The 17,664-nt window shown below is 37.4% G+C and overlaps 1 protein-coding gene across 2 annotated transcripts in view; it reads left to right on the top strand.

Annotated features, from left to right (window-relative positions):
* The window catches only part of LOC114454694 (protein diaphanous homolog 3-like), a 153,438-nt gene extending 138,027 nt beyond the window's left edge, over positions 1 to 15,411 (top strand). For both annotated transcript variants that reach the window (XM_028435328.1, XM_028435327.1), the window contains one exon: positions 14,887 to 15,411. In XM_028435328.1, coding sequence (XP_028291129.1) covers positions 14,887 to 15,254 — 368 coding nt within the window. In that variant the 3' untranslated portion in view covers positions 15,255 to 15,411. The remainder of the gene's footprint in view (positions 1 to 14,886) is intronic.
* Positions 15,412 to 17,664: the final 2,253 nt, after the last annotated feature.

Raw genomic sequence — 17,664 nt, 5'->3', positions numbered from 1 at the left:
GTGTTTTCTGACAAATAATATACATATTATTAACCCCTTGCACAGTCCACTCTGCTTCTGGACATGGAGACGGTGAAAGTGTTTGAGGGTAGCATGGATTTTTATTGGCCCCATGGGAGCTTTCATATGGAATGAGATAGATGACATACTAACAATAAAGCGCTGCCCTTTTCACTCTGGCCAGATCTGCAAAGGATGCTTTTGTACTAAACCATTAATATACACACTTACTGCACAGATTGGCTATAGCATTGAGAGTATTTTTGTATACTGTACATTTAAAGGATAACTAAATTCATATTTAATTGGTTTCACATATCTTGAAAATGAGTAACTTGCTTTCCAGGCTACATGTCAATTTTATTGTGTATGATACAGCATGAGCTTTTGATAAAAGCCTGCTGCAAGTTGTGGTTTCACAGTACAAGTGTGTTTCCTCATCCTTAGGGAGAAGACAACTCTTTTGAACCATCTATTAAATAAAATCAATATGGTCCAAAATGGACCATATTGTTTTTATTCATCACCACCACTGTCCTTGGTGTACTGGTTGCTCTCTCACATATGGCTTGAACTATTTGATGAATTACTGTTTTCTTTGGTGATTTCTTTGTAATGATCCTGATACTTCCATATGAAACCTATCTTTGCAAAAAAAAAAAAAAAAAATACCATACCTCATTCACCATTTAAGAAACCACCACACTGCTGAGTAAGCAGCATTTGAAGCTAGCAATCAAGCTAAAGCTAAAGCAAAAATCCAGTGGCCTTCTGTTAGCACTTATGGACAATGAAAAGAGCAAAGCAACTACAAGAAAAATGATGGCGTTCATTGGAAATCAATTACATAGCCACACAGCTGTTGCATTTGGGTTTTTTTTTTTTTTTTTTTTTAAATTCTTTTAACTACAAGGACACTTAAAATGCAGGACATTTTATTGGTGGTTTGTACTGTAAATTTTTATTTTAACATCTACCTCAACTCTTGTGATTTTCTTTATTTGTAAAACCAAAATACTGCTATGTACTTATTTTGGCAAAGACCTCCAAACATGCAGTGTAACCTGTTGCATAAGTTGAGTTTGTTTTTAAAATGGGAAAAATTGAAAACTATAGGAATCAATATAATTTAGTAATTTGGACAGCAATGTTCTGAACTTTTCCATTTATATTTGAGATTACTACTTCATGTGTAGTTCAAACAACAATGTTGTATTGTTTCACAATGTTTTACAATCGAATAAGATTTGAACATTCAAGATGTAAAATCGGCCAGGATCGGCAGGTCAGGCTTTTATCGGTGCACTCCTAAAATTTACATTTCGATATGTTTCCTTTTCATGTGTTTTTATTGTGTGATTTTTAGGATATGCAGGGACCGTTGATGCATGTATTTTTAATTGCCAGGGCTGTGTGAGATTTCAAGCAATAGACTTCTGGACATGGGCTCACTCATGCCATCCCCTCACTTAATTTGTTTCTTTTCAGATTGTCTATCCTAGCTTTTCTGCGTTCCTTTACTTTTGTCTGAGTGATGTTAGCTGACCTTCAGTGGGACACAGTCATGACTCTAATTGCATTGATATGTCAGGGAGCTGTATGGGTTGCAGGAGAGCATAGTAATATTACCCTAAAGCACTGCAGTGAAGCCATGTGAATGTTGCTGCTTCTTCATTGATATTCTGAGAAACAGACTTGCTGAGAAGTAGTCGAACGCCCCACTCACAATCCTCAAGCCACACCATTGCTGAGTAACGTGGTACCTATTATCTAGTTCATATGTTCCTTTTGGGTCCAAATTAGCAACTCAGTGCTATATTTTCCAATTGGTAAAGTCAAACATTACAAAATGGTCTCTTGCCTTAATGATAGAAATCATATCTCTTAGGAAATGTCATAAATAACTACTTAGCAAAAATTGTTTCAGCAAAAAGCGCAAATTATTTGGCCAGGGAAAAATTACAGGTGCTGGTCATAAAATTAGAATGTCATGAAAAAGTTGATTTATTTCAGTAATTCCATTCAAAAAGTGAAACTTGAATTATATTCATTCATTACACACAGACTGATATATTTCAAATGTTTATTTCTTTTAATTTTAATGATTATAACTGACAACTTATGAAAATCCCAAATTCGGTATCTCAGAAAATTAGAATATTACTTAAGACCGATACAAAAAAAAAGATTTCTAGAAATGTTGGCCAACTGATAAGTATGAACATGTACAGCACTACTTAGTTGGGGCTCCTTTGCCTGAATTACTGCTGCATTGCGGCATGGTATGGAGTCGATCAGTCTGTGTTCATATGTTATGAGAGCACAGGTTGCTCTGATACTGGCCTTCAGCTCTTCTGCATTGTTCAGAGTCCAGTGCAAGTCCAGTTGGAAAATGAAATCTGCATCTCCATAAAGTTGGTCAGCAGCAGGAAGCATGAAGTGCTCTAAAACTTCCTGGTAGACAGCTGCGTTGACCTTGGACCAAAGGAAACACAGTGGACCAACACCAGCACATGACATGGCACCCCAAACCATCACTGACTGTGGAAACTTTACACTCGACCTCAAGCAACCTGGATTCTGTTCCTCTTCCTCCAGACTCTGGGACCTTGATTTCCAAAGGACATGCAAAGTTGACTTTCATCAGAGAACTTAACTTTGGACCACTCAGCAGCAGTCCAGTCTTTTTTGTCTTTAGCCCAGGCAAGATGCTTCTGACGCTTTTTCAGGAGTGGCTTGACACAAGGAATGCGACAGCTGAAACCCATGTCTTGCATACATCTGCGTGGTGGTTCTTGAAGCACTGATTCCAGCTGCAGTCCACTCTTTGTGAATCTCCCCCACATTTTTGAATGGGTTTTGTTTCACAATCCTCTCCAGGGCGTGGTTATCCCTATTGCTTGTACACTTTTTTCTACCACATCTTTTCCTTCCCTTCACCTCTCTATTAATGTGCTTGGACACAGAGCTCTGTGAACAGCCAGCCTCTTTAGCGATGACCTTTTGTGTCTTGCCGTCTTTGTGCAAGGTGTCAATTGTCGTCTTTTGGACAACCGTCGGGTCAGCAGTCTTCCCCATGATTGTGTAGCCTACAGAACTAGACTAGAGACCACTTAAAGGCATTTGCAGGGCACCAGGTGTCTTCAATATTGAACCTTTCCACAATATTCAAATTTTCTGATACTGAATTTGGGGTTTTCATTAGTTGTCAGTTATAATCATCAACATTAGAATAAATAAACACTTGAAATATGTCAGTCTGTGTGAAATTAATGTATTCATTATATAAGTTTCACCTTTTGAATGGAATTACTGAAATAAATCAACTTTTTCATGATATTCTAATGAGTAGCGCCTGTATATTCTATTTTTTACAAGCTTCAAAAATGTATATTAACCAGTGTTTATCATTACAAGACAAGATGCAAAAACATAAATTATTTTAGTAATGGCTATGCATTTGTGTTCCTATTGCATGTGAAAATGCCTGTTTTTCCACAACTTTGCTTCTATCTTAACATTAATCTCTAATCTGGCCTGATTTGCTCAAATTTTTTCTCTGCCAACTGGTGGGAGGGTGAACACGCATATTTTTGTCCCCAGGCTTTTTTCTTTGAATGTGTCACATTTATTCATCAAATACCGTATCTCAAATCTAGTCAATGTGTGTAATTTACATTTGGTAATATCTAGTGTATTGTGTTACCGATGGGTTTTTTTTAAAAATTGTATACATGATATTCATAATTTAGAAATAATTACAAAATAATGAAATACTGTAGGTCATTGGCATGAGCCACTGTCATTTTTTCCCATCAGAGGTATTTCTAAACTTATGAAAAAAATTGATCTTGATAAATGTACTAATTCTTTAAATCACTTTTTCTTTTTTTTTGCCACCTGACAGGTTAGCGGCTTGAAGTTGACACAAATAAAATGTCAATCAATACAAATAACACTTAACATCAAATAGGATTTAAGTAGTGGTAATTTTGCTAAGAAAATTGAATCCCATTGAATTTGCAGTTACACTGCTGCTGCTAATGACATGGTTGTTTCTCTTTATTCAGTTTTCATTCATTCATATTTTCATTCATTTATTTATTTATTTCAACTGTTTTCACATCTAAGTTTGCCGGAAATTTCGTAGTCAGATATAAAATTACATCATAGTGCGTCCTAAATGATATTGTTGCATTTGGTAAATGAAAATGCTTTTATTCTGTATTGTTGTGGAGTTGGTTGTAATAATTCCATCCATTCTACCGGATGGTCCTTGCGATTCTATATTGAGAGATCAGGCTAACTACAACTGTGATGAAAACAGGGGGATTTCTAGACACCAAGGTGGAAATGGAAAGGTGACGAGCTCAAGGACCCTGGAAGTAGTTGTACAGTTGTTTGAAAGAACTAAAGCTCTCTTGATGGAGACGTGCTGCTTCCAGACAATTGTTGCCGACTAGAGAAAGGGGCGACCAGAAAGAAGAAAACTGTTAAAAGTCAAAGGCTGATATGAATTCCTGTAATGCGATATGGCAGTTGTGATTTTATTTTTAGGACACAAGGCCCCAGAACGATAGGTTTTATAGGGTTTTGAGTGGGTTGATCTTTTTAAATATTCAACTTCACTGAAATATGGAGCATGACTCCAGGCTGTTTAGAATTCAAAAGTCTGTTTGGCAGGACTGGCCCTGCATGTTGAACGCTGTCAGAGTCAGCCTGAGTGTTAAACACATCCCTTTAACTGGCAGTTAAAACAATGAAAAGAAGAAATGGCAGCATGGGAATACAAACGTCACAAGGAAAACATTAAAACTGCTCAATGCAAATATATTATTTAATTGTTTGCAAAGTAAGAATTACTGTCTTACCTTGTAATTCAAATATGCACTATGACTAAGGCTATGTATACACTGCATCTCTCAATGCTTAATTCCATTTTTAATTCAATTTTTTGCCGACTTCAAATTGGCTCTAGTGTGAATGGTATTCAGCATAGAAGAGAATTGAATGCGCAGGAGGCAGGATGCCAATTGCAGCCAGCTCGCAGTATGGTGGGGTGGTGCAGCCATGGAGATTAGACACACAGATTTGTCATTGTTAGTATTGATAAATTAATTTTTTTACTAAGCCAATAGAGCAGTGATTGATGCTCATCCAGTTTGGACACATCTTGTTAGGTACCTGCTGTCCTTGGTACAGTGACAGTGGCAGATCTTGGCTGAGGGAGGTTCATTGACAAATTAACAGACATGTTTCTTTAGATACAACACTCACTCAATAGGAAGGGACCATAGCAACAAGCTGGAAATTACCCAGCGTAATTAAAGACCACGGAAGAATAGAGAGCTCATATTCTAAATGACTGAGCAGTGCATGTCATGTGTCTACGACGCATCGAGCAGGAGTGAAACTCATTAATACACACATGAACATGAAAGAATGCTTTCAATTTACTAATATAAACAGAAAAGAGAAACGCAAATGCAGGCAGACAGTAGAAGAACAAACACACAGCAGTTATTGTCATGCACGCTGTGGAGTAAAAATGCTGGTCTGTTTTCATAATCAGTGCCATTAACAGTGTGTGTCAGGCATGTTTTGTCCATTGTGTATGTGATATCACTGTCTTACATCTTATTTGGCTGTTAATTATTTTGAGGTTGGATTTTATGGGACGTGATCATTTGAATTTGTATGTATCTAATACATCAGATATACATCTTTCCGATTTGGACAATAAAATCTGGTTTGGTTCAAGTTCAGATCAGATGGTCTCTTTTTGATCAGAATTTACTTCTGGTTTTGTGTTTTCATTATTCTGCATCACTAAATGTGATGTATGACAGATCAATATTTTTCATTTTCCATGACAGGTGTACAAAGCTGGATAAAAAAACCCCCGTAGTGTGAAGCTACTGAAGGGAAATACATATGCATGAGACTAAGACGGCTGGGGATATTTACCAGCGTTAACCAGACAAACAACACCAACAGGTTGCCGAGCCTGAAACCATCACATGTTTAATTCATGCCAGATGCAGTTGAGTACACCTGTTGCAGTGAAATCACCAACACTTATTGAAAAATGTCTGTATTTATGTTTGCCAGTATGCAATAAATTGAGTCTCTCAGACACAGTTCATTGCTCTGTCGCTGTGTGCTGCTGTGTTTTTCTTTAATATTGTTTGTTTTTGGGGGTTATTCTTTTTGGATGTTGTTTGCTTTGTATTTAGGGGGCACACACACTCACAAATAGACGCATACACACAGTTAGAGGATACGTCTAACTGTGATGGCAAGTGTATCACAGTATGGGATTAAAATAATATGTCTAAGCAATTAAATATGAAGAAAAAACTTTCCAAGATCTTCTGAAAATATACAGTAATTCTACGAAAATACATGTTCTAACTGAGGAAAAGGTTAGGACACCTGACATTTATTCCCACTTAAAATGGCTCAAATCACACACAAGTGTTTAATACCAGGTGCACATGATTAGTAGATTGTTGCTCATCCTTCTGAAAGAGACCTGCCCTATCTAACCTACAGACATGTAGTTTGGTGTGCATGTGACTGTTGAAGTGAGAGTGAGCACCATGGTAAGAGCAACAGAGCTATCTGAGGCCTTCAGAAAGAAAATTGTAGCAACCTATCAATCTGGTGAGGGATTTCAAAAGATTTTGAAATCAACCATTCCATTGTCAAGAAACTGGTCTACAAGTGAAGGGCTTTTAAAATAACTGCCAACATGCCAAAGTCTGGTCGTCCAAACAAATTCACCCCAAGAGCAGACCGCAAGATGCTAAGAGAGGTCTCCAAAAATGGTAAAATGTCATCACAGGACCTACAGCAGGCTCTGGCTACTGTCAATGCTGGTGCTCGTCTACAATCATAAAGAGATTTCACAAGTTTAACTTGCATTGGTGGTGTGCAAGGAGGAAACATTTGCTCTCTAAGAGAAGCATCAAGGCCAGACTGAAGTTTGCCAGAGAAAATGTTGACAAAGACCAGGACAGCTGGAATAATGGTCTTTGGACAAATGAGTCCAAAATTAAATTATTTGAACTAAAACTAAGAAATGGAGAGTCCTGGAATGGCCGAGTCAAAGCCCAGATCTTAATCCCATTGAGATGTTTTGGGGTGAATAGAAAGGGGCTTTCCATGCTAGAAACCCCTCAAACATCTCACAGCTGAAATAATTCTGCATTAAAGAGTGGAGTAAACTTTCCTCAGACCAATATCAGAGACTGGTAGATGACTACAGCAATTGTCTCACTGCTTTTATTTCAGCCAATGGGGGTAACACTAGCTATTAGGGGGAAGGGTGTTCTCACTTTTTCCTCAGTTAGAATATGCATTTTTCAGAAGATCTTAGTATGCATTTTCTTAACATGTAATTGTTTAGTTAGACTACTTGAAACTCTCAGTATTGTTAGATTTGACATTAAGTATCCATATATTAAAAATGCTACAAAAATAAACAGGTGTAATTTTTTCACAAGTGTATTTTTCTCTCATTTTGTTTTTGGAGTCATTTTGTGTATTTCTATTGTTGTTTATTGTGTTCGGTAACTTTGTGTGTTTTTGGAGCAATTTTTGTTTATTTTTGGGTTATTGATTCATTTATGTGTTATCTTTTGTTTGACCTTTTGTGTATTTTCCTGTCATTTTTAGATTAGACCAAGGGTTGCTTGTGGTACCCGGGCCGCCAGTTTCTCATGTCTACCCAATAGAAACTCTTTGTCCATTCTACTTGCATTGTAAGTTTAATTAGTGTGAGGCAAGGACAGAACGGGACAAAATACTTTTATACCCAATATATTGCAAATCACATTCTCAATATTAATGACCTCTTGTAATTACAGCTTTTCCCAAAAACTTCACAGAGGGAGAATGTTTGGATAACCAGTCAAACATTGTTTATTGTTGCTTTTCAAACTTAATGATTTGCAGTCAGTATGACTACTTTGTACACTTGGATCCAATATTCAACATGTAAGACAGAAAACAGCATTATGTATCATTTCTGCAATGTGTTCACAGAGGAATGACAATATATGGTTGTGTATGATGTGTGCCAGTGGGGGTTTTGTGTAGCACTGCTGGTGAAAGAGAAGCAAGCTCACTTCTTAGGTTTTGTTAGACGCACCAATGCGTGCTAATGCAATGTCATGCTTGACTGCTACTCATAGTGACTGGGGTTTACACTGAGGGGGCAGAGGACTTGAGCTTCCAGCTCAGCCCTTTGATATTCTTCACGCCACCCTTTTTTCGGTTTTCAGCAGCAAACTCACCATCACTGCTTCTAAACTCCTCGCTCAGTTGTGAAGTACACTTGTATTAAATATATATTATATTTGCTTAAGCGGTGAAACATTTTTAAAGGTGTTACTTTTGTTCACACCCAAGCTTTAACAAATGTTTTTGTCAGTGTCCACTTAAAGAACACATACAAATATGTAGCCATAGAGTGGCCTATAAATGTCAAGAAACTGCCCACCCAATATCACTTTTAAAATATTTATTCAGGCTCCACTTACTCTGGTTATAGAAGACTGTTCCCCTTATCTTCCTAATTGATGTCACACTTTGAATCATAGTTCATGTGCAAAACAAGAACAAATATTTATATTTATTTACCCAAACCCTACATACCCCTGGGATATTAAGTCAAAAGCCTTTTGTTTTATATTCATGCTCCCTTTGTGCAAAAATGCGCAATTTACCATTTCCTCAGCCTCAGCAGCTTTGTGCAAGAAATTATTCCAAACAACAACACAAGTTCCTTTATTTTCTGGTTGGTTAATTTTTAAGCATCTGTCCAACATCCCGTTTTATTTCAATTCACATCCACAATTTTTCCTTCTATAGTGTTTTATTGTTTTTTCATACCGCAGTGGTGCATTCTGGTTCCAGCTGGTTGGAGAGAATCTACGGTATTCCACTAAAGTAACTGGAGTAAAATCCACTGATCATATTTATGTGTGAATGTGCCACCGCACATCGCAGATTTCTTTCTTTTTTTTTTTCCCCCAAACAGTGTTGCAGTTAGTGGAGTTGTGGTTTTGGCACTTTTTATTTTTCCAAAACAAGGTTAAAAAGGCTGTTACGTGTCATATTTTTTTATTTAATCTAAATGTGAGAATAATAAGTTTAACTAAACTCTGCTAAACTTAAACTTCTTATTGTTGCATTAATAATTGTCTCATATTTAGTTTCAATTGGGCATTTTAAATAATGTTTTTGATGTATATTTAACTGCTGACACAAGATTTCAATTTATTTTATTGGACACTTTTATCCAAAGTGACATACAACACTAGCAGTTAGCAGAGTAATGCTCCAGGTTGCTCAATAGCTCTGCACACGGATAACGCAGACATACAAAGTTTATTTTAAGAAGCTTCCTGTTCACTAACAGATTCTTTGGGAAATGGTTTTATTTGTTACATTTGTAAGAATTATAAACAGAAAAACTAAAGTCACAGCTCAGCAAAGAAAGCATTTCTGATATGTATTAGACAGGCTTTAGCTTTCTCTGTAACACTGCTGGTATTTACTTTTTTGTTTTTTGTTATTGACTTCAGGCTGTCCAAAATTACAATCATTGCCTCCATTTCATTCCACTATCTTAAGGCTGTTTATCTTGTGCACCTTGCCATCTTCTCCCCAATCAACTAATTGATTTTTTTGTTGTTCTTTTTCAGTTTGTCTTTCAATACTTGCTGTGTCTTCAGATTTGTAGTTTTGCTTGCAGATTTCTTTTTCCGTTTCCCAAAAGTTTGCACAAAGTTATTTACCTCAAACAAGCCAGAGACAAATCTTTAGTGTTTTTTGTATTGCCAGGTAATGCTCTTTAATTACTGCAGGTTAACAAGCTGTCTACTTGCTTTAAAAGACTTGTAGAAACTCATAAGTCTTAGAAAACGCATGCGACCATGTACAAATTGTAATACAATGTAGCTTCGATATGTTCTGTTCTGTGCGTCTTAACTGAATGTACAAATCCAAGCTTTTGGCAAAGGAGAAAGTGAATTGGAATGAAAAAAAGCCACTCGCTTATTGCCAGACTTGTGGCCCGACCCAAGTCAGAAATTGCATGTTTATTTTTCTTTTCTGGAGAAAATGTTCTCGAATAACATACATTGGCAAACTCACCCGACAACGGGTACAAGGAGGTTGCAATTAATCACTTCACGATTCCGCTCCTCAGCCACGTGGGCACAATGTCATTACTCCATCAGTGTGATTGACAGAGAAGTGTCCATGGATTCATTTCATAATATTTTGCATAGGTGTTTGATCTTTTATGGCGTGTGTACATTACAAAGTACTGTGGAATTCATCATACTTGAAGCTCTAGGACTTGACATAACACACAGATATGCACATAATGCACTGATGGAAAGAAATGAGTTGTGGGATTGACATAATGTGATTAAAGTGAATTATTTAGTTATTAAATAGTGTTTACTTCAGGAAGTTTTAATCTAGCTAGTTGATTTTATTTTTTTGTGTGTGTGATTTATACAGAACTGTAATCATTAGACATAGACATATATATTACTCTGGCAAGCCATCTTGATGTGTTTTGATTCTCACAGGGTGTAGAAGTGTGTGTTTGATCTTCAACTTGTTGTGTCAGTCTTTCCATATAGAGTATAAGTCCTCTCATTTTCTGTATTTTTGAGTCCCCGAGACTACTGTCTTCCTCAAGGGATCAAATACACATAACTTCATCTGAGTGTTGAGGAGGGGGAGGGAGACAGAGATGAGAGGAAAGGCTCATCTGCATCTGTATTTGAAGTAGCAAATGCAAATGGACCAAATGATCTAAAGGAAAATTCAAGTTCCTCTTTGCAGGTTTTTGTAGCTAAAAAAATTAAAATAAAAATGGTTCAAATCATGCTTAGTTTTTTAAACTGGACAGTCGGATTTACTTTTTTAAAATATCTATATCAAAGGCAATAATAGACGATGATTTTATCTTGACATTCCCATAATTCTGAACAGTAAACCATTCAGATCAAAGATTAGTCTGCTTTGTGTGAGATTTTCCTTGACATGTGCTCTTACAGAGCCAGTGTTACTAGCTGGATATAAAGCTGTAGGGTTTAAGACACATTTTTATAGCATGGCAGAAAGCCAGAAGGGACATTGCAAACTGAGTCTGCCAGCGCTCTTATGATTGTGTTTCAACTATTTCTCTGCTTCCCTCTGCTTTCTAGCAAAGCTGAGGAAAGCGTTGGACTTTTAACTGGAAACGTGGTAGTTAACCACAGTCACACCATGTTCACAGTTCACACACTGGAACATGTTTGTTTCTTGGATCTCTAATATGTTGACTGTTTACCTTCTACTTATCTAACAATGTAACATTTTATGTAGATACGTTTGCTGTTTGCCCAATACAAGTAGTGTTGCCGAGAAAAGCCGTGAGTAACTTAAAACTTTACATCTTGTCTTTTTCTAATAATATTAATTCATGACTCAGCCTAATTTGTCCAAAAAAGAGGAAAACAGAAGGAACAAAGAAGTCCAAATCAACAACCTAGGCAGCACTTAAAGCTACCACATTCCTCAGGTGAACAGATAAGTGTTTTCCTATACATGATTGAGAACAAATTGCACTATTTTTTTCTTCTTGCAGCACTGGTTTGAGAGGTTTCCTTTTTTTGTTGATGATTTATCTGTCTTTCAGAACAATCAGAAAGCCTTTTCTCTGCCTGTTTGCTACATATCCAATGTTCATCTGTCATACTACTCTCCATTGCGTCACTTCTTTTACATTTATCATGCCAACTTTCAGAGTCCCTACTTTCACCTTAACTCTTCTTCTTTGTCTCCTGACTCCCTCCTTTGGCTGACAGCACCAGTGGCAGTCATAGTTAACTAGAAGGTGGTAAGCTAGCAAAGTAAGGGGATCTTGAATGGACCAACAATTACCCTAAATAGTAGCAAAAACAAGAACACCTCTGTGTGAGAGGAAAAGTGAATAAATTAGAAATCCCTGAAAAAAACCCTTAAAACCAATATAAAAGTGCTAAAAGAATTTAGTTACTTTAGCTGTTGGATAGAAGTGCTGGAGCTGAGTCTAAAATGCACTGCTTATATCAGAGATTTTAAATGCAGGTCGAATTATTCAGGTCCATTTTTTGTTGCTGATATTGGACCAATTTCTCAATCCATATCAGATCAGGACACCCCTAATAAGAATCAAGCCACCATAGATTAAGACAGGACAGTGAACGGACTAAATTGAAACCCACCTAAGATTATCCTGTGGTCTGAGGTGTGTTTAGAGTGAATGGGTCTCGATAATCAGATCTGAAACGGTTCAAACTTGTTGAATATTTACGACAAAAACTGACGACTCCCAACTCATGAAATGTAGCCAGTCAAGAACTGAGTTGACTGAGGAACATCTAATGCTGCAGTTAAGGAAACTCAGAATTCTGCATTTCTAAGTTGAAAACGTTGATCTCCGAGTCCAGCAGCAGCAAAACGAAATACCTCAAACATGGCTGACCATCTTAATACCTGCTTGTTTAGTTACCAAATAGGAGCTCTGAAATCCCGTTCCGTTTCAAGTCACTTTTTCAAGTTCTAGGATGGAAAATTCTGAGTTCCGACTTCATTTAATCTTGCAAGATTTCTGGTTTGTAGGAAGACAGTGGTGGGACAGAGTCGTAATGTGTGTGGTGTGCTATGTTGGGATTATCTTAGCACATACATTACGATAAAATATGCTCTGTGTCTGATTTTATTTTTAATGTGTCTTCATGTGTAGCATATGTAACAGATAAAAAACCCTTTCAGATTTAGAAAAGCCTTGCGTGTGTACCTCGCTTAAGATTATGCCAGATCTGCAACCCCCTCACACCTCGACATTGTGGGGGTGGATGGCATGTTTTTTAAGGGGAGGGTGGAGAAACCGGACACAATTTGGAAATTGTTTTGGAAAAGTACTAACAGCGGGGTGTAATTGTCATGTGTTGCAACAACAACCGCTGCAACAGGAAGAAAGAGTAAATGGGGGTTTGATAATGAGGGGATACTTGGATGTTCAGCTGTGATAAATGTTAAGTCACAGCAGTAACGAAACATACTCAAAAGCCTTTTGTTTGGCAAGTTGTTGATTTCTTCTCCCGGCTTGTGTGTGTGTGTGTTTGTATGTGTGTGATCGCTGCTTTCCTTTGCTTTAATTTCACAGTCAGCTCCTTCTCGTCTGCTTTCTTTCCCTTTTTATCCTTATTTATTTGTCGGAGGTTGCGTTCAGGGACGTTCGATGTCATTCGTCTGCTCAGGCCATAAAACACACTGTCATGACTGACTGGCCACGCTCCAAACTCATTACCGATTGGCTGACAGAGCGGGTCGCTGTGTTCTGCTCTGCTGTGTTTGACTCCTGTTTGCCAGACATTCCAGGCTCAGGAAGCTTTAAATGCAGCTCTGTCTTTCCTCGTGCCACTCCTCCCAGCCTCACTTTCAAGGTCACATGAATATGGATTTTCCCCCTCTCCAAGCGCACACATACTGATGATGAAGTCTAAGATGTACCCAAAGGGATTATAATTCAGAGCATAGGTCTGATCTTGACATATGGGTGTTTCCTTGCACCCTTGTCTGTCTGGGAATGAGCTTCAGAGAAAAGGAAGTTGTAGATGGAGACTGTTGAAGCTAAAAGCTGAGCTTAAGTGCTGGAAAAGCATGTGGGTGGAGCTGTGTCATGAAATATTTTTATTTATTTTTTTAAGTTATCAGATTACATCCAAAAAAGGGCCCAATGCATTGATTATGATTTTCTGTTGTTATTTATGTGATATACGAGGAGTACAGAAACCCCTTCTTCTTCAATGTGTGTGTGTGGTGTGTGCTTTTACATAAACTCACTAAAGCAGGGGTGTCAAACTCAATTTAGTTCAGGGGCCAAATACGGACAAGTTTGATCTCAAGTGGGCCACAGATAAAATAATAATTTTAACATCATTGTGCCCTTGTTTTCAATATCAATTCAATTCACTTAAAAAATTATTGATTTTGTTCCCAATTTTGGTGTAATTTCGAGTAAATTTGTAGATTTGCAATTGAATATGACTGCATTCATGTGATATAAATGAAGAAAAACTTTAATTTGGTGAATTTGAGATATCTACAACTGGATTATTTTGTAATCAACACAATAATTCATGTTTTCTCTGTCATTTTTACTTTCTCCTGCAGGCCATATTGGATGCTCTAAAAGGCCAGATTTGGCCCCCGGTCCTTGAGTTTGACACGTACACTAAAGTATTTGAAGGGCCCAAAATCCATATCTCGATATAAATCTCTTAAAAGAAAGCCAATCCACGGTTAAATTTACTGATGCAAAATACCACACAGGCAAAATTATTACCAAACGGTTGTACAATCTGTGACACTTTTGGCTTATTTCCTATAAGGGACAGCACATGTGAGTGAGTTTTGTAGTGTGGCTTGTTTAATGGAAGATGTGGGTGAGGGGACACAGCAATCCATCTAACTGTGCTTTTCATGCTGTTGTGAGAAGTAGCAAAAGCAGCAACTCCTAAAACAAATATTTTTATTAAAAAAAAAATATATATATATCAAAATGATATAGACATTATTATAGAAAACTCTGTATATTGCACTGCCCTAGTGTTTGTGTTGCTTTTTGATAACTCTTGCCTAATTACCTTGTGTCCGCCTCATGAACAGCTATATTTTTATTGTTTTATTTTTATTTCATTTTTCTCGCATAGTAATTCAAACTAATCCATCTTAAAACTTTGCTCTCCTTCATCTTCCATGTCAGTCACAGATCAACCTTCCCTCTCTGTCCTCATCTTCACTCATTTTTGTCTCTGTTTTCCCTCTCAGAAAATAACAAGGCACCTTTACAAAGGTCTCGCTCGAGGCAGAATATAAATGTGAGTTCAGCAGCAGTGAAAGCTCCCCATGCCAAGGAGACCCTGTACGACTGTGAGGGTTATCCATCTGCAGCCAGGGCCAAGGCCTCTGCATGTTTAGAGCCCAGCCGCAGGTATAGAAACCCAGCAGGTTTTGGCTATGGGCTGGACAGAGAGAGGATGGTGGAGGGAGAGGCCACGAAAGCACCTGAAAAAGGGAGAAAGGTGGAGGAGCGTCCTGTGTTCCAGTCGTCTTCCTCCGGCCCTGCAGGCAGCAGCTGTAGCCCCAGTGGAGACTCAGACGTGGAGGCTCTTCTTGCTAAGCTCAGAGCTCTGTAAGGTTTGTTCTTCATATATAATGCACAGGAACTGTTTTCTCTGCAACTAATGACGACACATAGGGCAGAAAAATGTATTCTAAAAAACATAATATTGTTTTTAATGTCTATACAGTATGTCTATACATTTTTATTGTTTCAGGAATGCCATTCATACTAAAGGTGTAGTAAATAAATATCTGTGCATGTAAGTGATGACCAACATAAAAAATTATATTCTAAAACCAAATCCCAAAACCTAATGTTTGAGGTAAAACTGCTTTTCGACTGTCACATTTCTGACAATTACAAGAGTTCATTCAGTAAACTGTAAATAATTCACTTTACATATGAATTTATTTTGTTATAAAATCACATTTTCAAGCTTTATTTACTAATATATTATTGTTGTAAAATATTTGTTGTGTTTTTTTTTTTTTTTTTAATTCACTCATTTTTGGCGTTATTAGATGAGGCGTTATTTCAATTTACAAATTTGAAGGTTCTGATACAATGCCTATCTGACGAAAACCAATCTAGGTGTGACTTCATTTTCAGCATTTTTTACAGCTTTACTGTTTTGTTAGAAATATATTTTCATAACCATATTTTTTTTTTCATTTTTCATTACATATAAGTCATATCTATGCATGGTAACAAGCAAATGCAAGTAAATGAACAAGCCTATGTCCGCATCTCTGTTTGTTTATATGAATGTTTTTTTTTTGTTTTTTTATATCATTGTTTCTCATCTACCTGTTGTTGTTTTCTTGGTTTTAATGCAATCGCTTAATTAAGAACATATATTGTCAATTTATTTGTGATTATAGCTTCACAGACCATAATTGTTGGTTTGAGTTATTAGTTTGGAAGTAAAATTGAGCCCTGTAGAAGGGAATACAGTCTTAGCGTTACTGTTTTAAATCAACCACAACAGTAACCAGTGTGTCATATGTCTTTCTTTGTATTTGTCACATTTATAAATTCCTATATCCCAATAAATTGTTGTAAGAGAAACTTTGATGTATCTTTGATTTTCCGTTATAACCATTGGGCCTGCTCTGTGGCTTTAATAATATTTAATTATTTTTTTCAATAACAAAAGTTCAGCTCAATCAATCAATTTTATTTTTCCCCAATAGGGGTAATTCAGAGTGCAAAGATATGGGGAGCATAAAAGACATAAAAGCCACAATAAAACACGAGGGTACATAAAAATATAACATAAAAACAATGCTTTGACCTCTGTCATTGCCAACCAAGGTCACATTACAAACGTTTCCGGTCTTCACCAGGTTTTCACACACTAACACTGTAGCTGCTATTTTGGTTCATTCTTTCATGCAGATCATCTATAGAGCTGTGATGTTTTGGGGCTGTTGCTGGGCAACACAGACTTTCAACTTCCTCCACCGATTTTCTATTGGGTTGAGGTCTGGAGACTGGCTAGGCCCCTCCAGGACATTGAAAGTCTTTTTACGGAGCCACTTCTTTGTTGCCCTGGCGGTGTGTTTGGGATCATTGTCCTGATGGAAGATTCAGCCACGTTTCATCTTCAATGTCACCTCTGTGAAAGACGTCTACATAATTACATAATTGGAATTATGGGAGCACGTATGCTACAATACAATAAATGTACTCAAAGTAAGCAGATGCTACGTGGATCGTCTACGTGGAATAAAATCCAACTTAGAGTTGTTAGACTGCTCGGCTATCGATAAGGCCACCATATTGGATTATTGAAGTTTGAAAGATGGACCCAAAGGCTCAAGGAAAATTGTGCTTAGCCTGACCGAAAAACAAATAGTTATCTCATTCGACTCCCCACAAGCCAGCCGTTCAAGCCTGGCTTATCTGACTATTCTCCGGGATGCTGTGTCGACCAAGGATCTGTCCCCCTCCTCCTCTTCCACACCACCACCTGGAACTTTGTTTCTGAATCAGAACTGCCCAAGGTCATTTTACATCATCTGCGACTTGCTGAACTGTACAGAATGAAGGGAACGGATCATGTTTCAACGCCTTTTTTGCTATGTCTTTGAATTGTGTCGTGTGTCTTTGGCGCTTCTGTGTGTGAGGGTTTTTTTTCTAATCCCACATTGTGCTCCATAAAGGAGCACAGTCTTGAACCTGCCTTTTTTCCTCTCCTTACCTCATGGTTTTTCCACTTATCTAAAATACGGGGAGATGCATTAATGGCTTGCGACCCACAGTACTTCTGCTCCTGTACTCCCATTTTGTATGTGATTGTCTTTTCATGTTTCTTGGACAGGATGTAACTGGAACTGAATTTCCCCTCTGGGATGAATAAAGTATTCGGAATCTGAATTGGCCAAGTCTGTGCATATTTATTGCAAAATATACAATTTTGGTACCGCACAATGCAGCCATCTTGAAAATGGGTGTCCATCTTGAATTTCAAGTGGCCTTCA

This window comes from Gouania willdenowi, chromosome 3, assembly GCF_900634775.1.
Source record: "Gouania willdenowi chromosome 3, fGouWil2.1, whole genome shotgun sequence".
Classification (NCBI taxonomy): domain Eukaryota; kingdom Metazoa; phylum Chordata; class Actinopteri; order Blenniiformes; family Gobiesocidae; genus Gouania; species Gouania willdenowi.
The sequence above is the reverse complement of the archived record's forward strand: the minus strand, read 5'-3'. Positions and strand labels throughout refer to the sequence as shown.